This window comes from Syngnathus leptorhynchus, chromosome 14, assembly GCF_054491065.1.
Source record: "Syngnathus leptorhynchus isolate UIUO chromosome 14, UIUO_Slep, whole genome shotgun sequence".
Classification (NCBI taxonomy): Eukaryota; Metazoa; Chordata; class Actinopteri; order Syngnathiformes; family Syngnathidae; genus Syngnathus; species Syngnathus leptorhynchus.
This window is the reverse complement of record NC_141208.1, coordinates 5592691-5618070: the sequence shown is the minus strand read 5'-3', so window position 1 is coordinate 5618070 and position 25380 is coordinate 5592691. Positions and strand designations below refer to the sequence as shown.

The 25380-nt window shown below is 43.8% G+C and overlaps 7 protein-coding genes across 9 annotated transcripts in view; 6 read left to right on the top strand and 1 right to left on the bottom strand.

Annotated features, from left to right (window-relative positions):
• The window catches only part of rgs18 (regulator of G protein signaling 18), a 64839-nt gene extending 61745 nt beyond the window's left edge, over window positions 1–3094 (top strand). For both annotated transcript variants that reach the window (XM_085930682.1, XM_085930681.1), the window contains 4 exons: window positions 75–158; window positions 270–331; window positions 546–712; window positions 1953–3094. In XM_085930682.1, coding sequence (XP_085786808.1) covers window positions 75–158; window positions 270–331; window positions 546–712; window positions 1953–2207 — 568 coding nt within the window. In that variant the 3' untranslated portion in view covers window positions 2208–3094. The remainder of the gene's footprint in view (window positions 1–74; window positions 159–269; window positions 332–545; window positions 713–1952) is intronic.
• Window positions 3095–6797: 3703 nt separating this feature from the next.
• Window positions 6798–7523, top strand: LOC147046197 (regulator of G protein signaling 21-like). Its single transcript, XM_085930683.1, has 4 exons — window positions 6798–6830; window positions 6943–7027; window positions 7101–7267; window positions 7347–7523. The coding sequence occupies exons 1-4, from the start codon at window positions 6798–6800 to the stop codon at window positions 7521–7523; spliced, it is 462 nt and encodes a 153-aa protein (XP_085786809.1).
• A 724-nt stretch (window positions 7524–8247) lies between these two features.
• On the top strand, window positions 8248–9623 carry LOC147046196 (regulator of G protein signaling 21-like). Of its 2 annotated transcripts, XM_085930154.1 has the most exons (6): window positions 8248–8421; window positions 8491–8550; window positions 8621–8682; window positions 8754–8920; window positions 8999–9206; window positions 9285–9623. In XM_085930154.1, exons 1-5 carry the CDS (start codon window positions 8315–8317, stop codon window positions 9164–9166), a joined length of 564 nt encoding a protein of 187 aa, XP_085786280.1. In that variant the 5' UTR covers window positions 8248–8314; the 3' UTR covers window positions 9167–9206; window positions 9285–9623. The 2 variants fall into 2 exon arrangements, with proteins under 2 accessions (XP_085786280.1, XP_085786279.1); XM_085930153.1 differs by having other exon boundaries at window positions 8999–9623.
• Window positions 9624–10427: 804 nt separating this feature from the next.
• On the top strand, window positions 10428–14381 carry ro60 (Ro60, Y RNA binding protein). The gene is made up of 9 exons (XM_085930898.1): window positions 10428–10527; window positions 11349–11951; window positions 12022–12242; window positions 12325–12471; window positions 12540–12677; window positions 12748–12864; window positions 12938–13054; window positions 13142–13288; window positions 13368–14381. The coding sequence occupies exons 2-9, from the start codon at window positions 11369–11371 to the stop codon at window positions 13518–13520; spliced, it is 1623 nt and encodes a 540-aa protein (XP_085787024.1). The 5' UTR covers window positions 10428–10527; window positions 11349–11368; the 3' UTR covers window positions 13521–14381.
• Window positions 14382–14628: 247 nt separating this feature from the next.
• On the top strand, window positions 14629–20323 carry cdc73 (cell division cycle 73, Paf1/RNA polymerase II complex component, homolog (S. cerevisiae)). The gene is made up of 17 exons (XM_085930135.1): window positions 14629–14795; window positions 15243–15348; window positions 15470–15539; window positions 15619–15681; window positions 15969–16021; window positions 16102–16190; window positions 16262–16475; window positions 16560–16658; window positions 16727–16805; window positions 16893–16957; window positions 18768–18825; window positions 18897–18932; window positions 19026–19113; window positions 19196–19357; window positions 19452–19552; window positions 19634–19775; window positions 19866–20323. Exons 1-17 carry the CDS (start codon window positions 14665–14667, stop codon window positions 19900–19902), a joined length of 1593 nt encoding a protein of 530 aa, XP_085786261.1. The 5' UTR covers window positions 14629–14664; the 3' UTR covers window positions 19903–20323.
• LOC147046193 (beta-1,3-galactosyltransferase 2-like) lies at window positions 17081–21657 on the bottom strand. Its single transcript, XM_085930137.1, has 2 exons — window positions 21620–21657; window positions 17081–18520 (listed from the first exon to the last, which is right to left on the bottom strand). The coding sequence occupies exon 2, from the start codon at window positions 18418–18420 to the stop codon at window positions 17329–17331; it is 1092 nt and encodes a 363-aa protein (XP_085786263.1). The 5' UTR covers window positions 18421–18520; window positions 21620–21657; the 3' UTR covers window positions 17081–17328.
• Window positions 21030–24334, top strand: LOC147046192 (complement factor H-related protein 1-like). Its single transcript, XM_085930136.1, has 10 exons — window positions 21030–21194; window positions 21314–21505; window positions 22154–22336; window positions 22415–22603; window positions 22681–22749; window positions 22831–22959; window positions 23495–23656; window positions 23784–23945; window positions 24024–24049; window positions 24172–24334. Exons 1-10 carry the CDS (start codon window positions 21137–21139, stop codon window positions 24184–24186), a joined length of 1185 nt encoding a protein of 394 aa, XP_085786262.1. The 5' UTR covers window positions 21030–21136; the 3' UTR covers window positions 24187–24334.
• The last annotated feature ends 1046 nt before the right edge of the window (window positions 24335–25380 follow it).

Genomic DNA, 25380 nt, shown 5'->3' with positions numbered 1-25380 from the left:
GCCAGAGAGGAGTCTTTCCGATTTTGGGGACACAGCTGGCTGCAATTTTTTTTTCTTCTGGTTTTTGTACGCAGACAGCAAGACAAGGAGAGGAAAAGTCTCACCAGATCTGGTTCTCATGAAAATGTCAATCGTCAGAGAAAGACGACGTCCAGCAAGTGAGGCCAATATTTAGAAAAAGCATTATTCACGTTTGACCTCGCTGGTCAGCTGGAAAATTACGCAATCCGCGGAAACTTTGCTCAAACGGCGATCTCGTCTTTTCTCAGCATCGCAGCAGAGACGGCGCTGCAATGGAGCAACTCGTTTGAAGAGCTGATGGAGAACGCAGGTCAGAGTTGCGCCGTACTTGGAATGCAAAGTTCTACTCGTGAGACGATACTAAGGACAGAGCATCTTACAATAATCAAAATAAGAGTCGTGAATGCATGAGATATTGTTGAACACATATTAGCGACCTTTAAATGAAGAAGTCGAGTGTTTCTTCTTCCCCATTCTCACACGCTTCCACCTATCTCCAACTATTGTTTGTTTCTCCACATCAGATGGCGTGGAAACTTTCTTTCAGTTCCTCCGCACAGAGTTCAGCGAGGAAAATTTAGAATTCTGGCAGGCGTGTGAAGATTTCAAGACTTATGACTCTGAGAAGAAGCTTCTGTCCAAGGCCAAAAATATTTATGCTGTTTTTATCGGGTCGGATGCGCCCAAAGAGGTATTTAATGTTCATTTACCCATAGAAACAAACGTGTTTTTCTTTGGCCTTGTGAGTGGTGCTGGAAGTTGAGAATATTCATGACATGCTGATAAAAGTATGCCGGATGAATTCTGAATCATTATGGGGTCAAGAGCTAGTGGACCTTTGTGACGGAAGCGCAGGTTGGTTACGCATCTCAACATAGCACAACGAGTGCAAAGCATCCGCCGCCGAGAGCCGCGCTTTATACGATTTCCATTTTGCGGCCTGGATGATGATTTGACCGCATCTGAGCGTAAAGTGCAGGCGGGCGCTTTGTGGCTGTGACTCTTTCTGTGCAAAAAGTGAGGAGAGCAGAACCCACCCACACACTTTGGGTAGACGATTCTTAGCCTAAATATTTATTCATGCCGCTTCTGCTTGCACCCGCTTGAACACTTTCGACTGGAGATGAATGAGACTGCAATACTCATGTTGCTATATTAATATTTCTCATGACAAAATAGAGATTTTTTTTTAACAATTGCAAACAATAAGATATATATATATATATATATATATATATATATATATATATATATATATATATATATATATATATATATATATATATATATATATATATATATGTGTGTAGTCGTATAGATGTGTTTGTGTATATATGTATACGTGTATATATGTATATGTGCATATATGTAGTATCTAAATGTGTAGTATGTATATGTTTATATATGTATTTGTGTATGTGTGTCTATATATGTATATTCTATGTAGAACGTGTATAAGTGTATATATGCGTATACATGTATATATGTTTATACGTGTGTATATGTGTGTATACGTGTATATGTGTGTATGTGTATACGTATGTACATGTTTGTATGTGTGTATATGTGTGTATACGTCTATACATGTGTATATGTGCGTATACGTGTACACACATATAGTTTACGTGTATACGTGTGTATGTGTGTATACGTGTGTATAGATGTGTAAATGTGTATACGTGTGTCTATGTGTAAACATGTAAATGTGTACATATGTGTAAAAAAACATGTATATGTGTATAGATGCGTGTATACGTATATCTTGTAGGAATACATATGCATTTATATGACTATATAAATAGTAGAGTTGTTAGTTGACAAAGTTGGAAGGCCTTTTCAGCATTCCAAGTGTATTTTTTTAATCGCATGTGATATGTGAGCAAAGGCACTTGCAGCAATTGCAGTTCCACGTCTGTTTTTATGTTTCTTAGGTCAATATTGACTATGGCACCAAGATGGCCATCCAGACCAATTTAGCACATCCCACAAGGAGCTGTTTTGATGCGGCCCAAATGAAAGTCTACAGCCTGATGAAAAAAGACTCCTATCCCAGATTCCTGCACTCCGACCTTTATTTGCGCCTGGCCAGGAGGAGAGGGCCAGGAGCCTTGATGTCTCGCAGGAGGTCACGCTCCTGCGTGTTCGACGAGCGAGGCGGCGGCTCGGCCGAGCCCTCGCCCCGGTAGCCATAACATTTCAGATGCGGTCGCTCGCTCGCTCGCTCGCTCGTAAAAACGACGGTGATAATCGGTGGCGAGCTGTGGAATTTTAATTGTGTAATTTGTGTCGGAGATTGTATGTGTGTGCGAAATGAATCATTTTCTTTTACAATCGCACTGGATTATTCGAGCTATCTCGGAGCCTGGCGACAAGCCCCGGAGACACACAAATAGGGGAGATTTGGAGGAATCTGCCATTTTAATTAGGTCCTAAGACTATGCATTTGTGTATTCATGTGGCTCTAGCCCTCCCTCATCTACTCAGCAAATTAATCCCCACCAAGAACATCGCTGGATGATAGTTCACCTCCTAAATGCAAGCGGGATCATTTGTGCTCGTTTTGGGAAACCGGCTGCTGTGCAGAACCCAAACATTTCCACGAGTGCCAGGATATGTACACTTAATTAGCTCAAGCAATTATCTGCTTGATTGAAAGCAAATACAAGCATACGAGTCCGTTTGTCACTAACTTCTAAAGTTTCGGGATATCGTTGAAATGACATATTAGTGTCAATCCAGAATTGTTTTGGTAACAAAATGCCTGAAAATTATTTAGCCATCATTATTCTACCAGACAAGTTAATCACGCCATTTCAATAAAAGATACCAAATTGTGGAATGAACCAATATCTAAAGTATCATCCTCACTAAAAACACCTTTATTTATTTATTTATTTATTTATTTATTTATTTATTTATTTATTTATTTGCGCTGAATTTACTCCGTGGCGAGGCCCGCATGTGCTGGAACGTGACCAGCCTGCTGCTCACCGTCTGTCCATCCGTTCGTCCCTTCTGCAGCATTGCTAGTGATTTGTCTTCCGCTGGCAATCGCGCCTTATGCAACTTTAATACACTTGATATGAGTTACAAGCTCATTTGACCGTCCGTGTCTTAATAATAATAATAAAAATAAAAAAGGATTCATTATTTTCTCCCTCCTGGTATCCAACCATCTACAAAACTAACCTGAAGTGAGAAATCTGCATATAGTGGAAACTCCTAACGAGATTTCGCTTGCTTGAATTGACAGCTCGTAGCTCATCACATACAGGTTGTGTCTAGTGGCTCATACTAATTTACGTTTTGTGTTTTTCTGTTTGGACCCGGCCCATTTATTACAATGCTTTGCGGAAGGTAAGACGCTCTCAATTAAAAGCAGCTTTAATGAGGCGCGTCTGCGATCTTAATCGTTCCAATGACCAAATTGAAAGGAGACGCGTTCACGAGATAGCTCACAAACTTGTAGTTGCTCCCTTTTTCCACATCGCTGAAAAATTAATAGACCTTATCAACTCACACCACGAGCGCGGAATAATTGATGTCGGTGTATACGCGTTCACAAGGCGCGCTTTTTTCTCCGAGACAAATACGTCGTCGTTCCAAACTGTCCGCGAGCCAACCGGATTCTCCATCCAGCTTCGTGAATATGAATATGGGGAGAATATATGTACAACACGTGTCTGGATTCAGAACACAGAGCGACACGCACGCACACCACACCCACACGTAGGGAGCGCAGCTCATTAACTGGAGAAGCTCAAGGATCCTACGGGGCCCATCTCAACTTAAGTTCCTCGCAAAGATCTGTGTGGTATACCTCACATTTCTTATTAATTATGCATCAATTGAGACGTTACAGGCGTGCCGATACTGCACTTCTTAGCTTGTTAGTTTTCTCTGAAGTCTGAGAACAAGGGGGGAAATAATAAATGATACGGGAACAAAGGTGGGGGCTCCGCTGGTGTGCCAAATTCATCACCGCTTAAGATTAGTTGCCTGCTGAGGCGTTCGGAGCAGGTTTTTCTTTTCTTCTCCTCTCTTTTTTTTCCAATCGGTGGCTTACGCCGCACGGCAAATCATCCGCAAATTGTGAGGAGAAACAAACGGTGGTCACGTGAAGATTTTATAAATGGTGACATTCATGTATTCCGGAATAAATTAACGGCTGGATCGCTACTGTCACACAAGAATACGCCAACGAACCTCACAAATCTACATGGAAAAGCTTTCGAGCGGATACGAACGTAACGGCAAGCACAGTTTCCGTAGAAGATTGCCATCAGTATCAAAGAGATTAGTGATGATGTTGTCATGGCAACAGTTTTATCAGAAGTGGATGACAGGAGCAAAGTAGGCGTTGCACCGTGCGTGCTCTTCAAGTCACGCAAACAAGTGTTCTTCCTCGTAAACTTCCTTTTCCCTTGTTTCCTCTTCACTGGCCTTCTCACGACTGTTTACCAAGACTCGGTGTTAAGTTTTTTTGCACTCTCATATGTTATTGTGTTATTTGTTCTGTGTCTTATGCCGTATTTTGTGTTTACAGCAGTGACGTAATGTTTAATTGAGTATGTACACTTTACGTTGTTTTTTCCCTGTTTACGGCAACGAGAAGTAGGAAGTGTATATAACGCAGCGCGCCATAAGCAATTAAGAGAGAAATACCAAACGCCATCATCTTGTCGTGTTGCGTCTTAAGGACAATGGACTACGAAGCTGCAAACCCAAAACTCATGACTGCTTTGCAAACATTGTTAGGGGAAACGAGAAAGACGAGAAAAAGCGTTTGAGGTCTTTTACGACTCATGACGAAATCCCAAATTTAAGAGCGGTTCGGGAAGTAAGTGCGGCATTCATGTCAGCCCCCCCAAAGAAATAGGTGGTGGGTTCAATCTTCAAGCCTGGTGATCATGTCCAAGGGTCCTTGAGCACTGAAGTTTGGTTTTCTCCTTGTAGCAGCGCCGTTCCTGCCAGCAAATTTGAATCCCCCCCTCCAAGCAAAGTTACAGGGTGTACTAATTCGAACAGCAGCTCTATTAGACTAAGTCAACCCTTGAGAATAACTACCTCCTCTCCCTAGGAGGCCAAATTTGGGCCAAATTGCCTTTGATCTTCAATGCAAGCTTCATGACTTGAGTACCCAAGCTGCAGATGCTGCCTCCTGCTACCCAGGGTTAAAAAAAAAAGAGGCAGAATTTGACGAGAAAAGATGAGGGCAGGGTAATGAGCCATGGCCACCACCTGCAATATCAGCCCACGAGAGGCTTTTTCTTGTTTTTTCTTTTCATGATCTCATGTCCTCCTGTCTCCTTGCCTGTCCCATTTGCACAACAGCATGTGATTTGATTCACACCATTAATGCTCGCAAACTGGACAGGTTGATCTGTTTGTTTTATCTTATTTTTGGGAGCCGAGCAGGTTCACTCCTCTAAGCGTTCATTTGATTGCCTCCTAATGGCCGCATCGGAAGGAACATTTGTCCGAATGGTTGATGGCTTTTACGAGAACCTGCCGCTGTCTTTCACGAGATGAAACATCACTTTCATTCAGCCCACTTTTGTTTGCCAGCCCCTTCAGCAAATTCACATTTTAAGAACCAATTGTTGAGCCGTCAGCGTGATACAGATGTCCGTGAGGTGGTGCTGACTCACAGGCCGGGTGTGAAACTTGACCCAAACAAATATATTTGTGCTGGAGAGCTATATTTCGGTATCTACAATCCGTGAAATTTGTTACACCGCCCTGTGGGCTTTATGATTGGGCCGAGGGCTTTAAACCCACAATGCCCTCCCAGACAAGGTTGATGTTGTTCCCAGATAGAAAACTTTCAGAAAAATGGCCACAGCTGAAGAACTTAATCAATAAACATATGTCAGGATGTTGTCACGACCGCAAGCTCCAAGCCAAACAAAACAACTCTCCTGGACTGCCAGCCTGTTCCTGACGTCACGCGTTGTTTACTAATTCCTTCTTGGACATGAAATGTAAGTGAAAGTCATCGGATGCGTGCGAGGTGACTCGCTGTCAAGGATTTCAACTATCCTAGCGCTCACCTTGTGACCCCACAAGGTGGACAAGCGTGGAAAAACAAAGAGGACACAGCAAGCAGTTAGAGAGGAAAATAGTTCAGGAGTTGGAGAGAACCACACTGCCTTCCTGTGTGTGCTTTGTGAATTGCAGCCTGTGCATGCAGTCATACAACAATGCTTCGCATTTGTAAGAAAACAGAAATCCCGATGAATGAATTCATCCTTGTTTCCATTCTTTCTCAAAGCCGTCAGTTCTTTTAATACATCTTCATTGCTGCAGCCGTCATGTTTGAAGGCTGGGCCTTTTTTGAAAATCAAATTCCCCGACCCAGTGAGTGTACGTACGTCCATGCAAATAAGAGCCGTTGTGGTGTTTTTTGTCACCTGTTCAGGTTTTCATCCTTGATCATGGAAAATGATGGATATTTTTCTTGGACTGTGACAAGAGGGTCACCTGCCTATTAATTGCAAGATGGCCTTGTATGACTTCACCCAAACAGTTGGCAGAAATGGCATTTCTGAGGTACCATTTGGAGCTCCTGCGTTTATTGAGCCCAATCGTCCTCGAAGAGCGGCAGATGAGGGACAAACCAAAGCTTTGCATAGGCATTTGCATACCTTCCATTCATGATGCCAAGGAGAATTTGGCTTTGCTCAGCCACCTGTCTCGATATTGTCCAGACAATCACAGCGCCAGTCTGGCAGGTGGATGGCCATTAAGTGACTTTCCCCACGTTTACGGCGGCCATGTGGAAAACGATGAGATGCATTTCACTCCCCGTAAGTGTAAAAAAAAAAAAAAAAAGGCTTAAGTGTTTACGGGAACATTTGTAGTGTGACTATTGATCAGAAGAATTGTTCGATAACTGGGCTGCCGGTTGCTCTTTTCAAGGGTGGATTATGTTGCTTTCTCAAGGACCCGCTGGAGGACGTGGACTCTTGGAGCGAGTCGGTGGACAATGTCCTCACTTGTAAAAGTGAGTGCCTCTCTCCGTTCTAGATGAAGGCCTTCTCCCGCTCATTTAGGTTCTCCCACACTTTGCTTTCCAGCCGCCCTGTTAGCTTTCCGAGAGTTCTTACGCTCGGAACACAGCGAGGAGAACATCTTGTTCTGGCTGGCGTGTGAGGAGTATAAAAAAATTAAGAACGTGCCAGAGATGATCACCTCGGCTAACAGGATCTACTCGGAGTTTGTTCAAACGGAAGCACCTAAGCAGGTACCGATGGAATCATGCGAGATGACTCGCGCTTCACGAGAAGAACCCAAAGCTTTAAGATGCCTCGCTCCAATTTCAGATCAACATCGATTGCGGAACCCGGGAAAAAATCACATCCAACATCTCGCAACCGACGTTGACTTCATTCGACTCGGCCCAGAAACTCATCTACTTGCTGATGGCCAGAGATTGCTACCCACGCTTCCTCAAGTCGGACATCTATCGAGGACTCCAGAGGAGAGCTGACTTAAGGTGACCGTTTTCGAGCAAAAATGGCCTTCTTCTCGCTGTGGATTTCTGCAATATGCCCGAGGTTCTCTTCCTGTGTGATTCCGTAGACGGTTTTCAGCTTGCATAAAACACACCGACTTCTTTACGTTACATAACACGGAGGAAGGAATTTTACCTACCTCCGGATCAACAAGGTAATTTGTTGATATCACAAAGGGGAACTTTTATTTTATAGCCACTTCCGCTTTTTCTTTTTTTTTCTTTTGATGAGTCCAATAAGAAAAGCTGGACACATAGTCTCCGATGCATATGAAGGCCATATTTGATTTCAACGACTGTACAACTTAGGACGAACAAGTGTGACAATCAGCAAATACAAATAAAGACGCCTGAATGTTTTTGCCGTGTATGTTTCGTCTGCCGCTTGTCTGAAAAGAACGTGACCGTCGAGACGTGTTGTCGCTTTATCTCCATCTGCTGGATTTGATTCCTTCGCTCAATCGGCAAAGACGCTTTGCGAGACCAGTCGTGTGACCTCAACTATGTTCTCTGTGCGGCAAACATTTGCCTATCTGCTTTCCACCGCCACAGATTTGCATCTCCAGACATGACATCAAACAACGAAACCTGTTGGTAGATCTCAGTCACTACGTAGTTACATTTGCGTAATTCTCAACTTCCTCTTTTACTTGCGGTTGGCGCAAAATGACACTATGACGCTCGCAACTCACTTCTGCTGCCCATATAAAAAGTAGACAGATGAACGCAACGGTGTGAGACTTTGCCTATTTGGAGCTGCTCGACGCTGGCCCGTACATGTGTTCTTCATCAATTACATGCCACATGTCGAATCCGGTCACCTCATTGACGAGAGAGAGAGTACACAGTATGGACACGGACAAAAAAAACCAAGCAGCTAAGAGGTGAGTTGATGCAACATTAGCATTTAGCATGAGCTTCAGTCAAATAAGAAATGACGTTTGCACGGACAGGGAAGGAAGCCTAAAGTCTCAACTGCAGCGCAAATCATTTCAAAGATCAAGCACTCGAGGGTAAGCCCGTAGAAAAAATCAACTGAGAACTAAAACTAAAGCTAACGGGTAACTTCCTCTTCATTTGAAGGCTGTGCTTTGAAGAACTGACCCAGTGGTCGCACTCCCTCGACAAACTGATGGCGTCCAAATGTAAGTTCATCCTTTGGTTCCGCCGATATTCAGCCGCTGTTCTTCAACTCCTGACATTTCTCTCGGATTAGACGGAAACAAAATATTCCAGGCCTTCCTCAAATCCGAGTTCAGCGACGAGAATTTGGAATTCTGGTTGGTATGCGAGGAATATAAGAAGATCAAGTCCTCTTTCAGGATGACGTGCAAGGCCCAAAAGATCTTCAAACATTACATCAAGGCCGATGCCCCGAAAGAGGTGCGAGCATCTTTGGCGCTGCGTCGCGCCGGCGCTGACTGACGTTGACGCTTCACAAGTGGTGTGTCTGTCCTCCAGATTAACATCGATCACAAGACCAGAGAGCTGATCAGGCGAAACATGAAGACGGGCGGCGCCGGGTGCTTTGATGAGGCCCAGGAGATCGTCTTCAGGCTGATGGAGAGAGATTCATACCCTCGCTTCCTCAGGTCTGACCTCTATCGGGCTTTTCTGGACTCCATCTGAAGCTGTGAAGATGTCAAACTGCTTGACCCCCAGCGTGGAGGTGAGCATCCTCGCCATGGCAACGCCAGACAGTGACACTTCTGAAACTAAAACCAAACGTGATGCTTGGTGGCTTAAGGTGCTGAGAATACTTCCAGGATGGCACATCCATAGTCTTCATGAGATAAATGTGCATTGAATGTACAGTGAAACTGACTTAATGGCATTAATTTTGGGATCAACCACTAAGTTATTATTATTATTTTTCGATTCAGCCAGCTTGTCATTTTACTCAATTCATCATATGACATTTGGTTGCACTGATTGTTTGCTGAATGACATTAAGGCCAGAATATATTTCACTACTTAAATGACCTCGTCGTTTGTTTGAAATTGTAAAAAAAAAGTACTTTCATTTTGCTTTCTTGAATTTGTCTTCTGTAATTGCTTTTGTGTGATGTTTTTAAATAAACCGAATACTGGCTGTAAGATGTCTTCTGCATATGCTAAACTTCAAAAGCCCAAATGAGGACAACAAGGTCTCTTTTGAATCCATAAATACTCGTGAGTGTGTAAACAAAGTGCACGTGAGCAAGCCTGCGTGAAATGTTGAGAATATGCACGACTCATCCAGCGTTTTCCACCAAGTCATTGGACTTTCATGGTGTAAAAAATCTTTCAAAAGGTTTGTAATTTACTGTTTTAATTGGAGCTCATATGACAAGAATTTGTATCTTGAAAAGTGTGAAAAGCTCATCCTGTAACAGATATGAGGAGGAAGTGCGAAGGCCCACATCCGCATTTCATATCACTTGTCATCCTTGTGACTGCACATGCAGTGGTGATTATTACATAAGATACGTCTGTTTTATGGAGAGGAAAATGAAATGAGCATCAGTCAACATCCTTTGAGGACCTTTCTGAGTACATAAATCTGACAACTGCCTTGCTTAATTCATGTAAACTTATCACTTGATGCTGTTTGTCCATCTAACCTATGACCCCAATGAGGACGCACAGTGTAGAAGACTTTAGATTTTGACACTAAAGATGTCATCATGCAAAATTTCCACCTGCCAGCTCCATCCCATTTTGTCGTTACACAAAATCAAACTGTCTCATGTTTTTTGGTATATTTCAACTTAAAAAATGCTTAAGATTGTCAATTTGGGATTTTTGTACAATCAACACTACTAAACAAGCAATTATTTGCCTTGCCGTTCTACTCCAATCCGCTAAGTGGCGGTACTGCACCTTGTTTTTTCTTTTATCTCTGATTGAACTCCATTTCCCATCGTGCAGTGCAACCCAGCCTCACTGAGAAACGGGGAGGCCTCTTGTTGCATAGTTACACAAGTTCATCCCAGTACTCATAAATTGCGGTAAGTTCGTAATTTGTGTCATGTCATTTTACGGGTGATATCACGAGCGTGACTCGTCGACGGGTTATTTTATTGTCAAGTCAACCGAACGCAAATCGAGCTTGTTTAGCTTGCAGCTTTGAGTCCAGCCGATTGGCAAGGCGGGCGTCCAGTTAAGGAAAGTTCGGACCTGGGATTGTCGTCTGTGGTTGAATTCCTTCGCTTGAACTCTTATTACATCTTAACTGGCATCTTGAACATTGATTCATGGTGGGGTTCCTTCCGAGAGCTAACTTTGCTCGAATGAATTAAACCGCTGCTGTCGTGAACTGGTCACTAAAGTGAATATTTAAAAAAATAAAATAAACATAGCGTCATGATGAGCAACAAATAAAGGGTCACATTGTTTAGGTTTACTGTCTGTTCGTTGTCGCATCCTTTTTTTTTCACGTCTGCTAATCGGATTTCATCTATTTTTGTCAATGCATGGAGGCAATCTGTTGATCTTGACGTTCAAATTGGGACGCATCAGATTCGAGCAAGGCTTGCAGGATCCTCCACCGGGGTGCTCCTCTGTTATCCCCCTTTTCATTTAATATCCATTTCACGTCAAGAAAATAAGAACAAAATATCAATTTGTTTTGATTTAATATGTCCACTTTAACGTGTGTGACTTTGATTTCCCGCTTTAATCCACCTACTTAATACCACCACTTGCAATCACAAAAGTTGAATAGCAACCAAAACCTCCAATATAGCAGCACTCAAATTTGCATATTATATTATCAGCCAGCCTGAACAAATCTGCTGTTGATTCACTTTATTTCATTCACTTTTTTCAGGGTTGTCCCCCTGCGTGGCAATGGAACCATCGGGACGCTCTCCCTTTTGTCCGAGCAACCATACGTCGGAGGCAGCAGGTGATAATTGTCTTTGGGAGGTCAGTGATAAGGTCAGACTGCGTCGCCTTCTGTGCTACGGCTCCGAGGGAGACGTATACACTGTCGCAAAGGAAGCTCATCTGAGCACAGCGCAAGCGGGATCCCTGATTTCCATGCTGCGAGAGGGCCGAGGTGTTGAAGCGGTGAACGAAATCAAAAGCTTCGCTCAAGACGGCCGAGCCGTCACACTTGACCCCGTCGTATTCGCTTTGGCCCTTTGCTCCCAATACTCTGACCTGGCGACCAAACGGGCGGCGTTTAAAGCCGTCAAGGGCATTTGTCAAGATCCTGCCCATCTCTTTTCTTTCCTCCAATATAAAAAAGAGTTGAAAGAGGGCATGAAGTCTGGAATTTGGGGACGTGGCCTGAGGAAAGTCGTGTCCGACTGGTACAACGGGCAGGACGCCCTGAGTCTAGCTGCACATGTGACCGGATGTAAACAGAGAGCAGGATGGTCACACAAAGATGTACTCAGGCTATCTCACACCAAACCAACCAATGAAGGTAAAGTCGTGCAAAATGTACCATGACAGACAGCGCATAAATCTAAGGGTTCTTTCCTCGTCTCTTTCAGCCATTGCCTTGATCACCAAATACGTGGCAAAAGGATGGAAAGAGGTCCAAGTTGCCTATGCTGATAAAGAGAACTCGGAAGAGGTTGTCAAAGTGTTTTCATATCTCGACGTGGTGGAGAAAGTCAAGCACAGTTGTGATGAAACGGAGGTCATCAATTTGATTGAGGAGCACAAATTGGAGAGCGAGCAGCTGCTGACCGCCCACCTCAAGTCCAAATTTGTGAGTGGAATATCTAATATCTAATTTAGCTGCATCTTTGGGTGCGGCTTTGCTGCATTGTTCATCCTCTCTTCCGTTGAAGGTTTGGAGAGCTCTGTTGAAGGAAATGCCGCTTGAGTCAGTTCTACGGATTCTAGGAAAGATGACAGCCAAAAAGGTTCTTCAACCCGGGGCGTCAGAAACCCAAGCACTGTGTGAGAGAATCCAGAATGAGGCGGCGCTAAAGAAGGTGGAAGGAACTACGCAGCTCCTCTCAGACGCGACTTTGTCGTTTCTCAAGTGCTTTGTTTACTTCAGGCCAAGGTGCACCCTTTCAGTATACTCTCGGCTTCAGAACGCTACAAACGAGGTCAAAGCTACCGGGGTAAAACCAAATGGGCAACAGATGGCAGCATCCTCAAAGCGCTGGACGTTGCCTTTTATAAGAGTTTCCTGGTAAGGCCAAGGAATCATCATTACCAACATCCGTCAGCTCACAATAAGTCGTTTTGTTGTTGTTTTCTAGAATGTTGAGCCGCTCGGTAAAAGCTTTGTTGTGGCTGTGGATGTGAGTACGACACTGAGCAGTGTCATCCCGGGAACAGCAATCAGCGATGCAGTGGCCGCTGCACTCATTACTATGGTCAGATAGTGATTATTATTATTATTTTTTTAAAAAGAGCAAGTCAACTTGAACCTTTTGGTGTCCGTCACAGGTGTTTGCAAGAACAGAGCCGGACGTCCATGTCCTGGCCTATTCCGAAGGTGCTTTGGTGCCTTGCTGCGTATCTGCTGACATGACTCTTGCGCAAACAACCGATGAACTTGTCAAGGTAGCGTCCTAGGGAAGACACAGCAGCTGGTCGCAAAGTCACGCAGCAGATAATCTTTTGAGCTTTGCGCTTCATTACATGTCGTAGATCCCCGGAGGAAGCACAGACTGCACTCTTCCCATCGCGTGGGCCACAGAGATTGGGAAAGCTGTTGATGTGTTTGTCATTTTAACCAACAACCCGTTGTGGACTTTGACTGCCAGCCCGGTGGCGGCACTTAAGAAATACAGACAAGTAGGCATTGGCTGCATTTACGTACATGTCATTGTTATTTCTTTGTCGTATTTCATTTGCATGTGCATTGTCTGGACAGAAAACAGGAAGCCCTTCCAAGTTGGTGATGTACGGGCTGACCTCCATTGGACACACCACGATGGACGGCGAGGACAGAGGTGTCCTGAGGATCTGCGGCTTTGATCTCGGAGCCTTTTGCGTCATTCGTAACTTGGCGCAGGACCTCATATGAACGTGCTCATTCTCTGACTGTGACATGAAGGAACACGGTTTACACAAAATGTGTAATTTCTTTACAATGTGTATTGTTTTGTTGACAAAAGTGTCCAGCAGGCTGGACAGCAATGTTTCATTCTAATTTTCATTTGTTTGTCTTCCCTGAAAAGGCTTTTAGGACACAATTGCATATTGTGCTGTAAAACTGTAAAGCACCGACACTCATCCATTTGTTTGCTGTTAATACTCGAGGTCTGTCCACATGGAGACAGACGACAGTTTGCACTTATCACAATGTCAAAATGATTGTAAATATTTGTTCGACATGAATATTATCGGTGCTCTTAAGTGCACTGATGCATTTTGAAGAATAGTTTTCCATGCGCCATATTTGTATGTCTGAATATGTTTGATGCATGTTGGAGCACCTCCGCTGTACGGTTAACATTGTATTTGTGATTTAATTGTAATTTATCCAGCAAAAGCAAATGGTAGTTAGTTAACACTGCTCCATCTCTGTGTAACCTGTTACAATGTGCGAGAAGATGCTAACATAATATACAACCCATAAGGAAGGAAAAGAGGAACTAAATGTTAACTGAATATTAAGGCATTTTTTTCGTGTAATACTACGACGCTTGGATAAGTGACTACAACATGACAAAAAGATGTCACCTTTGCCACATCTACATTATGTTTGCATCATAAACATCCTGCCAAGTTTTCATCCAACACTTTTCCGTTGTGTTTAATGGAATTGTTACAAAATGTTCATGTTATATAGACTTTCAAGGCGAGTATTTGAAAGCTGTTAATGACTGATATTAAACACTATTTTTACTATTGTATGAGCTCATTTTCCTAATGCTTTCAGTCTACATTTGAATAGTATTTGACTGGTGCCAATGTGCAAGCCTAATACATTTTTGTATTCTAAAAGCTCGATGTGTGTTGTACCGTGTATGTCTCGGTTGAACTACACAACGTTTACTAAAACTTTATAGAACACATTCACAGCAGCTATCGCTGTAACGAAGCGCTTTACAAAATATAAACAAATTAACGCGTGCAAAAAAAAATTCCATTCAGGCTTCCTGCGAGGACACCTCATGTTGATAAATGGGGGCCTTCCAAACTCACTTCTACACTTACAAGTGAAGATGGCGGATGTGTTGAGTGTTCTTCGTCAGTATAATATCCAGAAAAAAGAAATCGTCGCAAAGGGAGATGAAGTTATATTTGGAGAATTCTCCTGGCCGAAAAATGTCAAGACCAACTATATTATCTGGGGGTAAGCCATTGTTTGTTTGCTTTCTGGATGTGTTTTGCAGGCCCGCAGCTTATGCATCGTTTGTGCTATGTGGAAGGTAGCCACAGATGCTAAGCTAACTCTTAAACTCCTCTACTTCACACACTTTGTAATAAGTTAATTGCTTTATTTTATATGAGTGTGCGATACCCAAATGACTTGTGCGCGTGAATATGTAGAGCGCATAGTTAGAATGGTTTGTCAAGCCAGATCTAAACTTGACGGAGTGTTGTCAAGTACTGTGGCAGATATTTGTGTTCGTGTGGGGACATGTTTTAAAAGCTGTAGATCAGCCAAGTGTTTCTTTATGGAAGCCTAACTAACCAAAGATTTGTCGTTTATCAAGCAGTCGCTTGTAAATGTAGATGATTCAAGTTGCACCGATGTTGCGTTGGGTTACTGAACCACGTCTGTGTTGTATCCCTCCAGAACTGGTAAAGAGGGCCAGCCCAAAGAATATTATACATTGGACTCCATTTTGTTCCTGCTCAACAATGTACACCTGCCACATCCGTCCTATGTGCGAAGAGCTGCAGTAAGTATTTAAGAACACTGATGGTTTGGGATTACGTGTTAAAGTAGCATCCCATCTAGCGATGCTAATCCTGTTGGTTGTTAATGTTTTTGGGGTTTTCCCCTTGTCCTTGCTTTCATAGACTGAGAACATCCCTGTTGTTCGGAGGCCTGATCGAAAAGGCTTGCTTTCTTACCTTAATGGCGAGAGTTGTAAGTAGCACCTGAGAAATGACATGTCAAACTGTTGGAAGAAATGTTGATCAAGTCTTTCAATTTTGATTGTTCACAGCGACATCGACCAGTATTGACAGAAGTGCACCGATCGAAATTGGCCTGCAAAGGCCAACTCAAGGTATTTTCGCTCCGTTTTTACGTGAAGTCAGTGACATTTTTACGCAATATACAATAATAGAGGCCAAGCCCGAATGGAAATATTGAAAAGTGCAAAATATTCTCCAAGAAAAATTTGCAACATAGCAAAATGAAACAAGAAAATACAAAAATAAAATTATTGTACTATTTCTAGCGTTTGACTCAGTGCTTGATTGTCAAAAGCTGTTCAAGTGTGTGCTTTCAAATTTTAGTTTGTGCAGAACCAAAAGCAAAGAGCCACATTGATCTTGTTTTGATTTGTCTCAGTGAAAAGAGCTGCCGATGAGGTATCTTCAGAAGCCAAAAAACCTCGGGTTGAGGTGACTATCTTTCTCTCATCTGTCATCCGGACGAGTCAGCTTGCACGGCACACTTTGTGTAACGGTGCTCTCACTTTCAGGATGAAGAGCGGGTCCGTCTGGACAAGGAGCGTTTGGCTGCTCGTTTGGAGGGCCACAAGGAGGGCATCGTGCAGACTGACCAGATCAGGTACCGAGCAACCAACCGTGCGTACGCGCTCCGCGGAGCCAACGACAAACCGCTTTGTGCTCCTCCCGCAGATCGCTGTCTGAGGCCATGTCGGTGGAGAAGATCGCAGCCATCAAAGCTAAGATTATGGCCAAAAAGCGCTCCACCATCAAGACAGACCTGGATGACGACATAACGGTGAAGCAGAGAAGTTTTGTGGATGCCGAAGTGGATGTCACTCGAGACATCGTTAGCAGGGAGAGGGTGTGGAGGACACGGACGACCATCCTCCAGAGCACCGGAAAGGTTGACAGCATTGAGTCAATTTGACGTTCCTGTCTTTCACTTTTTGCGCTTTGTCCAAAACATGCCGCCACTCGTCTTTTGCAGAACTTCTCCAAGAACATCTTTGCCATTCTTCAGTCGGTGAAAGCCAGAGAAGAAGGGCGAGCCCCGGAGCAACGGCCGGCGCAAAACACAACTCAAGTGGTGAGAATGATCTTCTCAACAAAGATTTTTTTGGACACCAGCTCAAAGTCATGTGTGGCCTTTTCCAGGACCCTTCGCTCAGGACCAAGCAGCCTGTGCCGGCAGCCTACAACCGATACGATCAGGAGCGATTCAAAGGAAAAGAGGGTGAGTTGGCCCTCGTGCTCATTTCACTCTGCGGCATCCTAAAAGAGCTCCCCGGCCAGTGACGCCGTTTGGAATTGTTTGTTGCAGAAACGGAGGGTTTCAAGATCGATACCATGGGCACCTACCACGGAATGACTCTGAAATCAGTGACGGTAAGAATGTACAGCGGCAATATAAAGACCGCTTTGAGAAGATGCGAGCGTATATTGCTCTCATCGCTTTGGCAGACGACGCCGTGCTCGATTGAGGAGAAAGCGCGGAGTCAGACGATGCTGCTTTGTTGACATTTTATTTGGATCACAGTGAACATGGCTTTTAAATCGACAACTCAAATCTCAACTTTATTTTCTCGAATGCATTTTTGCCACACGCACGCCCTTTTTGATTTGAGCCGTCCAAAACGTAGACGGCACAAAATAGTCTTGCCCCCCTTGAGTCATCATAAGCAACGTGTGTGATCTTTTTTTTTTTTTTTGCACACAAAAAATCTGCAGTGACACAACAGGGTTCTTCCCGGATTTGATCAGAACCCCATGGTCGTACATTTTGCCTTGTTACTCTGCTGCATCTTCCAGTACTGTACAAGTTCTTGGTGCTTGAAGCCGTGAGACGTGATCAGTCTGTTGTACTCGCATCTTCGGGCGGGCACCCGGTAGTGGTTGAACAGAAAGAAATTGGGCGGGTCGCTGGGCTCCAAGCCGAGCTTGGCCAAGCACAGCGCCACGTGCACGTCCTCTAGGGGCAACAGGCGCATGCTCCGAGACGTCTCGTAGATTTTGCGAGCCAAGTCTCCGGAGAACACGTAGCCCGTCCCGGAGCAGAAGGGAGGATAGGTCGATTCTGGGTACTCATCCGTGGAAATGTACCACTTGCTGTTATTGTTGCGGGAAGGCAGGTTTTTGCGGAGGACTTTTCCCGTGAAGTAGTTCATCCTGGGCTCTCGCTCCGGTCCCAGCAGCTTCTGAACGAGGTTCTCCGTGTTGATGAACATGTCGCTGTCGGTCTTCATGACGTAGCTGACCCCTGGGCAGTAGCGGGCAACCCAGTGCAGGCCCATCAAGGTCTTGAGGGTCAGATTTCGGTAGGAATCCAAAAAGTCCTGTTGGATCAGATCGTGATATTTTTGACTCTCCAAGCGGAGCAGCTTTTGCAGGTGGGTCGCCATATGGCCCTCGCCCGGTCTTCCCAGCAAGAAGAGGCGAACGACCGACACGCCCGGGATCAAAGTCTCATTGGCCCACGTCAGTCGGATCGCCTCCCTCGCGTACACCTGCCAAGCTTCCGTCGTGATTAGAAACACGAGAAACGGAGCCGCGAGCCACTCTCGACATTTGTCCGCTTGGTTGATGATGTAAGGGAAAAGAGTTTGGATGGCCGCATCGTTGCTGTCCTCCGCCGCACTTGGAATGGGCTCGGAATTTTCCAAACCGCTGGGGCTCTGAATAGACGAGTCGTTTTGCTTCCCGCCACAGGTGGCGGTGGAAACGTTTGTGCTCGCTATTGTCTTGTCGCTACGGAAGCTTCCAAGCAGGAAGATCAGCAGCGCAGTCGCCAGGCAGAGCCCAAGGGCCAATTTGGCAACAGTGCTGCAACAGTGGCGTCTTTTCAACTGCATGCTTCTGCCCCAAAAAAATAAAAAATCTGTTTGTTTTGGATTGAGACAGACCTCCAGCAACTAAAGCACTGCTTGCAAATCCAGAAGAAGTGCTGAAAACCTAGAAAACAAACCAGAGCGTAAGAATGGAATATATCGAAGCATTTTGCTTCCACACTCAATTCCAACTCATTCAGATACGCTACTTGGAAAGTCTAATCATGCGTTGTTGTTTTTTTTTGGACTGAGGAAGAATGCAAATAGATTAGAGAAAATTTGGGGGGGGGGGGGGGGGTATTTATTTTCCTGCAAGGAATCGATGAGGCGACCAATTACACCAATGGACTTTTTTTGCTGATGTTTTTCAGGAAGGAGCTTCGGCTCGCAAGGCCCAGACGCCTGCGCTCCAGCCCGTCCCACGCCCAGGTAAGTTCAACCGTGCGGAGCCGTTAGGTTTCATCAAAATATGAACATTGGGTTCTGTGTTTGCCTTCCAGTTTCACAAGCCAGACCACCTCCGAATCAGAAAAAAGGTAAGACTTCGCTCGCCATTATCGATGCGCGACTGTCATCCACTCTTCCAATTTTCTCTTCGTTGACCGAAACAAATGCAATTGCGCCCACAGGGTCGCGCACGCCCATCATCATCATCCCGGCCGCCACCACCTCGCTCATCACAATGCTGAATGCCAAGGATCTGATGCAGGACCTCAAGTAGGTGTGGCGCTCACATTGGCAGCTCTCACGGAGGAGCAGCAGCCGGCAATCAGTCGGATGTCGGCCTCCCGCCCGCCAGGTTTGTCACGTCTGACGAGAAGAAGAAGCAAGGCATCCCGCGCGACAACGAGGTTCTTCTCCAGCGGCGCAAAGACCAGATCCAACCCGGAGGCAGCACGCTCTCCGTCACCGTCCCCTACAGAGTCATCGACCAGCCGCTCAAACTCGCACCACAGGACTGGTAAGATGTTACCCGTTGAGGACTCCTGCGCTTGAAGACTTCCAAGTTTGCCAAGTAGCTGACATCGCGTCCTTTTGACCTCCACGAACGACAGGGACCGAGTGGTGGCCGTGTTTGTGCAGGGCCCCGCCTGGCAATTTAAGGGCTGGCCTTGGCTATTGCCCGACGGCTCCCCCGTCGACATCTTCGCCAAGAGTAAGTGATTAGTCGTCTCACCGGCAGCGATCTTACACTTCCGAAAGCCGCCCCGTCCTCAAACCACCGTCTCGACTTCAGTTCGAGCCTTTCACCTCAAGTACGACGAGGCCAAGACTGATCCCAACGTGCAGAAGTGGGACGTGACGGTCCTGGAGCTCAGCCGCCACCGGCGCCATTTGGACCGGCCCGTCTTCCTGCGCTTTTGGGAAACTCTAGACAGGTATGCTAACAAGATTTTGGGATCCTCCAAACTCTTGTCGACAGTAAGCCGGAGACACAAACTCACAAGCATTTTTCTTTTGTCCTCCAGATACATGGTGAAACACAAATCTCATCTCAGGTTCTGAACTCTGATCACGAAAGAAATCTCCAACAAACCTCGTTACTCGACTTGGCTCGACTCCTCTCGCTGTCCAAGAAAGGGGGGGGGGGGTCTGTTGGAATTGGGGGGTGGGTCTGTTGGAATTGTTTTTTTGTTTTTTTTTATGTTCCAAATAACTCTTCTATCAAAAAGAGGACATTAAAAAAACATTTGGCAAAATCACAATTCCCACCGCGTTAATGAATTTAATGTAAATACATTAAATTAATCTTGGCTGCCAAACCAGAGATGGACTGATATGCTATTTTTCATTTGTGGGCTCTTCTGGCTTTTGAGATACTAGGGCCATATAATGACCCTTTTCCAAGCTTCAGTTTCCTTGGTTGTCAGAGATCCTTGAAATATGCTTTCTGATGTAGGAAGACAATAAAAGGCGTTGAAATGAACCTGTGACGTTCTCTTTTTTCCCCCCTAAGATTGCGCCGTAGTTTGTCAATGATGATTGTTTACTTGTAGCCATTGTGACGTCATTGACGCTGTACTCATAGTCACCTCCGAGACCATTTCCCGAGCATATGTCCAAAAAGTCCTTTGTAACATAGCCAATGTTACTGACTTTGTTTAACGTGGGTTGCAAAAGTGCGGATTATCCCAAAGGAACCAAACAAACCACTCACACTTGTTTTCTTATGAGGTCAAAGTTGCCAAAGTACGGGATCATGGCCAGGGAAGAGAAAAAAACGTTGGCAGGATTGTCACTTATACCTCAGAATTCTGACTTTAAAGATTTCTGGCCACTAACAGAAATGCAGTATTCCCCCTCCCCCCCCCCCCCCCCCCCCCCTCTATCACCAGTTCCAGGTTTGTGTTTTTTTTACACTTTGTAACAATTTTGTTCAGCCGCCAGTTTATTTTGTGTAGAGCCACTGTTGACCACTAGATGGTGGTATACTTGTTTGTGTGTGACTAAATTTAAAAGAAGAATGAAAACACCAAATTATACCACTTCTTGGGCGTTCATCTTCGGAGCATCCACACTATGTCAAAATAAATCAGTTGAAATGAAATATTGAAAGGTGACCTTTACATTTGGCAGCCTGGCTTTATTTCCAAAGCAAACATCATGATGTCCTACCTAGGGGAGGTTTGTATTTGCCTTTTGACTAAGTGATGGCGCAACTGAACAATTATTAACCGCTCCTGATCTGATTGAGAGGATTTGCTCAACTTTGTCAGATAATAGTACATTTCCTAACAAAATGTTTCTCAGGTGTCTTGGATTTGTCCTCATCTTGTCTTATCCTGGACAACTTCACGGTTTGTCAAGTTCATTGTGATGCTTTTTTGCTCTAAAATGATCACGACCGCCAGCCAGCCTGCCTCCCTCTGTTTTTTTTTTTCTGTCTGACTTTTGAGGATTTGTTTTTGTTTTTCAGCCCAAAGCCCAGCAGAGTCATGTGCTGCTCCCTATCTTGAGGGAGGTTTTTTAGTGCCTGAACTCCAAACGTATTGGCATGGAAGCACTCTGGCGTACGCTTGCAACGATGGACAGAAACCAGCAGTGGCGGGTTGGTGGGCTACCAGTGTATGCCTCAATGGTTTGTGGTCACACACACCACAATGCATTGGTAAGTAGAAGAATCTAGACAGTAATTTAGCATCAACTACTTTGATCTCTGCCAGCATTTGTATCATAAGAACAAAACAGTCCATAGCAATTGTTGCATTATATTATGGCTTACCAGTTAGCGGTTTTGGTTGCCTCTTCTTTAAATTCCAAACCTCAGCATGGAATCAAAAAGTGACTAGCGCAACCACTTGTATTAGCAGAAACCTTATCTCATAGGACAAAGTATTGATGACATCAAATTTTGTGGCAGGGAGGAGAGGGGATTACAATACAGTAAGATACAGGCACATTTGAATTCATATAATACTTTTACAGCAGCCATCCACAACATTAAATAACAATACAACAGAACACGTTACGTTGAACTTCCGTTGTTAAGTGAAAATATCTGGATTAGTTTACACGGCTGAAAGTTTTTCGTCGATTTTAACAATTTGTAGTGATGGAGAAGTACACGGATACTTGTACGAGTGCGCCGTATATTGCCAATACGGATTTGACCGTGTGTTGTGATTTATAGCTATGACATTTAAGGAAGAAAAAAAAAAGTTAATGATTATCCTTCCTTTTGACGAAAAATACATTTGTTCTTTGTACACTTGCACTTATTATCTATTCACCCATGACTTTTTTTGCTTTGGTTCAGATGAAAACACCTGCTTCACACCAAATATTCCAAATGGAAAATTCAATGAAAGTCCCGAAGGCTTGTGGTACAATGAAGGATCTGTCATTAGGATAAAATGCGACGAGGGATACAAACACCAAACCGTGAGCGCAACAGCCACCTGTAGAAAGGGAGTTTGGTCGGCTTTGCCGCGTTGTGAGAGTACGTCCCGTGGTATTCACATTTCAGTAGGTCCATTCACAACTGATTGGCTAATTTTTCATTGACTTGTATTGACAGAAAGTGAAACATCTTGTAATGAGCCGCCTCACATCCCGCACGCCGTTATCCTTGACAAATACCAGGACGTATTTGCTGCCGACGTTGAAGTTCGCTATGAATGTGAAGACGGATATGGTGTTGAGGTTGCAAATGCCAAGAAGTCCATCTTTTGTGTTGGCGGGTACTGGACACAAGCTGCAAGCTGCAGTAAGTTTGAAAACTCTTCTAAAAACACACCAATAATCTTCAAGATTTCCCAACTTGTTGATTTTATTTTTTTGAAGCAATGCTCAAACCAGGTCCTGGAGATGATGGAGACACATCTGGTGGCAGTACGAAATCCGTTGATGGAAGTCGGTTCTTGACACTGTAATCAATATAAGCATCAAATTTGATTTCTAGAATGAAAATAAATGTTTTTTCTTTCCTGTCAGGCATAGCAAGGGAACGGGGTGGTGGTGGTGGTGTTGGTGGTGGTTATGCGATTGGTCCCAAAACTGATGATTCCACTGATACCGCCACAACTGGTGCCAGAATTGATGGATCCTCAGCGACCCAAACAAGTGTGCAACCCAAAACATTCTCCAGCATCAAGTCTCTTTGATCCATTCAATTGAACCCTAAGCTATTATTTTGGTTGTTTGAATGGCAACAGGTGGATACGCAGGTTGATTTGACCAATGGCTATTGACCACAAGAATTTTAAGACCCGGTCAAGTGAATTCAGAGAATAAAATTATGACAGGTTAAAAAGCACTGGGCCTAAAATCGAACCCTGGGGCACACCACATGTAATTTTACGGGCCTTAGAGAGGCAGATTGATCAATGTTTGATTAGTCCACTTCAATTTACCTAATGTAAATCATGTACAGATAATTTGGCGTCTCTATCAAGACATAGTCATTGTTCAACATTGACTCTTCATTTAGAAACACATCTCTGAAATCAGCCTTTAAAGTGCAAACGTTGGCTGATGATTACTTGCCGGTCAGTATTTTTGATGATTTTGTTTTAACCATTACAGTCGGAGGGGAATTATTTTATCTTTGAGACAACTTAAATGTTCTTAACAAAATATTTGTTTCCTATTATTTTAGTTGACAACTGTGGATCATACCCGAGAGTTCCAAATGGTGATGTTGTGCAGAAAACAACAACGAAGTTAAGATATGCGTGTAACGGTTTTTACAAAAGGGTCGGACCACATACCGTGGTGTGCTACGCTAATGGCACGTGGTCGCAACTACCTACGTGCAAAGGTAAGCCAACCAACATCTAGGTCATACTAACAAGTAAAAAATACAACCACAAACCTGTTCCCAATTACTTGTCCTGGTTTGAATAAATTCAACTGATATGATTGATGTCTGTGTTTACCTTGTTTAGAAGCATTTTGTCAAATTAACCTCGATGAGTACACCAGCTACAACTTCCAAGAATCTGGAACGCTAATTCTAAAAGAACGAGAAACCAAGAGTGTTCAGTGCATCTGGCGTTACTACACAGGCCGAATTACGTGCAGACAAGGACGAATTCAAGTGACCCCGTGTGAGTACACAGTACACACGATGTCCCTTCGTTAGCGTACGTCACAATTCTCATTATGTGTATTTTCTTATTGCTTAGGTTGCCATAACACGGACCGCTATTACGTAAGTGTCTTTCTCAGACTTTTCATTATTCTTTTATCATGAATTATTAACTGATGCCAAGCATATTTCCATCAATGAGATGCATCTGTTAACTTATTTTCTATATTACATGTTGGAAACAGGGAAGGTGCAACTAACTCATGGTCATCCCTGGGCAAACTGCCTCCACGTGACAACAACAACAGTGCTTTTACATAATTGTCATTAAAAAAAAAAAAGGAATATTGTCTGCAAGCTTTTGATCAATATTTAATTTTTTTTAAATGAATAAAACCAATATGGGAAGCTCATCTTTCTCGGTACCTGAGAAATGCTCATCTCAGTCACTGTGGGGTTGTAGTGCGTAGCCTCTTGTCTGCTCTGTTGCCGTGGATACGCTATTCCTATGGCAACTTTGATGGCTCAAGCGGCATTGTAAAAGAATGCAACCATTTCTTTAAGTTTTTTTTTTTTTTTTTTTAAAGACATGTTTTTTTTTTCCATGCACCCGCTTGGGAGAACATTAGGTGCAGCTAAAACAAAGGTAATGTTTCCATCAGGAACATGAGAGTGTGGTGAAGAATTAAATGCTAGTTTGGAAGCAATTATCATTTTTAAAATGTAATTCATCAAGAGTAAGTGCAATTTTCTACAGATTTTTATTTTGGAAAAAATAAAAATCCAAATAATAAAATCACTACAATTACAAATTTGGATTAAATGTTCAACGTATTGGTCTAATTTAGAACAAATACTTTTTTAACAGTGACTACCATGTGGCATGATGGAAAAAAAATGCTACGTTTGTATTTTTACTCCACATTGTCAGCTTCACGTTTCCGTATGATTGAACTGTTTTCCAGTCAATTTAAATTTCCTTCACACCTCCAGCTATCTTCTCAAAAACATTCTATTTCATAATTCACTTGTGTATAAATAGTTTTGCCAAAATGTCAGATTAAGAAAAGGATCATCTGTGACTTTTTGTTTGGTGGTACATAAAAAAAAAAAAACATGTGATCCCTTGATAAGAAAAACAGGATCCATCTGATGGCATAAAGAAGTCCGTTCACGGCTTGACTGGAGCATCGCTGGGGCTTTCCGTTTCATCCTCATGAGACAAACAACTTTGAATGCTTAATTTATCTACATTTCAATGCGGCACATGATGGCCGATTCAAAAAGCAGTTTTTGTGACAAGATACTGACTGTGGCGGCAGCTGCGCTTATGTCGTCGCTTAATGATGTGTTTTTTTTGGGCCTTGGTGCGTTACGCCACCGCCGCCGCCGCCGTCCGGCACACAAGCTGACTAATGAGCATGAACGGAGTGTTCGTGGCAGAATCGTTTCGC

Bases quoted from the DNA above. Each gene is read 5' to 3' on its own strand.
- LOC147046197 (XM_085930683.1), top strand. From the start codon at position 6,798: ATGTGGAAAACGATGAGATGCATTTCACTCCCC. The intron at 6,831-6,942 runs GTAAGTGTAAAA...GCTCTTTTCAAG, and splicing joins TGAGATGCATTTCACTCCCC to GGTGGATTATGTTGCTTTCT. The intron at 7,028-7,100 runs GTGAGTGCCTCT...TTTGCTTTCCAG, and splicing joins CAATGTCCTCACTTGTAAAA to CCGCCCTGTTAGCTTTCCGA.
- LOC147046196 (XM_085930154.1), top strand. From the start codon at position 8,315: ATGTGTTCTTCATCAATTACATGCCACATGTCGAATCCGGTCACCTCA. The intron at 8,551-8,620 runs GTAAGCCCGTAG...CTTCATTTGAAG, and splicing joins CAAAGATCAAGCACTCGAGG to GCTGTGCTTTGAAGAACTGA. The intron at 8,921-8,998 runs GTGCGAGCATCT...TCTGTCCTCCAG, and splicing joins AGGCCGATGCCCCGAAAGAG to ATTAACATCGATCACAAGAC.
- ro60 (XM_085930898.1), top strand. From the start codon at position 11,369: ATGGAACCATCGGGACGCTCTCCCTTTTGTCCGAGCAACCATACGTCG. The intron at 12,243-12,324 runs GTGAGTGGAATA...CTTCCGTTGAAG, and splicing joins CCCACCTCAAGTCCAAATTT to GTTTGGAGAGCTCTGTTGAA. The intron at 12,865-12,937 runs GTCAGATAGTGA...TGTCCGTCACAG, and splicing joins CCGCTGCACTCATTACTATG to GTGTTTGCAAGAACAGAGCC.
- cdc73 (XM_085930135.1), top strand. From the start codon at position 14,665: ATGGCGGATGTGTTGAGTGTTCTTCGTCAGTATAATATCCAGAAAAAA. The intron at 15,682-15,968 runs GTATTTTCGCTC...GATTTGTCTCAG, and splicing joins CCTGCAAAGGCCAACTCAAG to TGAAAAGAGCTGCCGATGAG. The intron at 16,191-16,261 runs GTACCGAGCAAC...CTCCTCCCGCAG, and splicing joins GTGCAGACTGACCAGATCAG to ATCGCTGTCTGAGGCCATGT.
- LOC147046193 (XM_085930137.1), bottom strand. From the start codon at position 18,420: ATGCAGTTGAAAAGACGCCACTGTTGCAGCACTGTTGCCAAATTGGCC.
- LOC147046192 (XM_085930136.1), top strand. From the start codon at position 21,137: ATGTTTCTCAGGTGTCTTGGATTTGTCCTCATCTTGTCTTATCCTGGA. The intron at 21,195-21,313 runs GTTTGTCAAGTT...TTTGTTTTTCAG, and splicing joins TTATCCTGGACAACTTCACG to CCCAAAGCCCAGCAGAGTCA. The intron at 22,960-23,494 runs GTGTGCAACCCA...CTATTATTTTAG, and splicing joins ATCCTCAGCGACCCAAACAA to TTGACAACTGTGGATCATAC.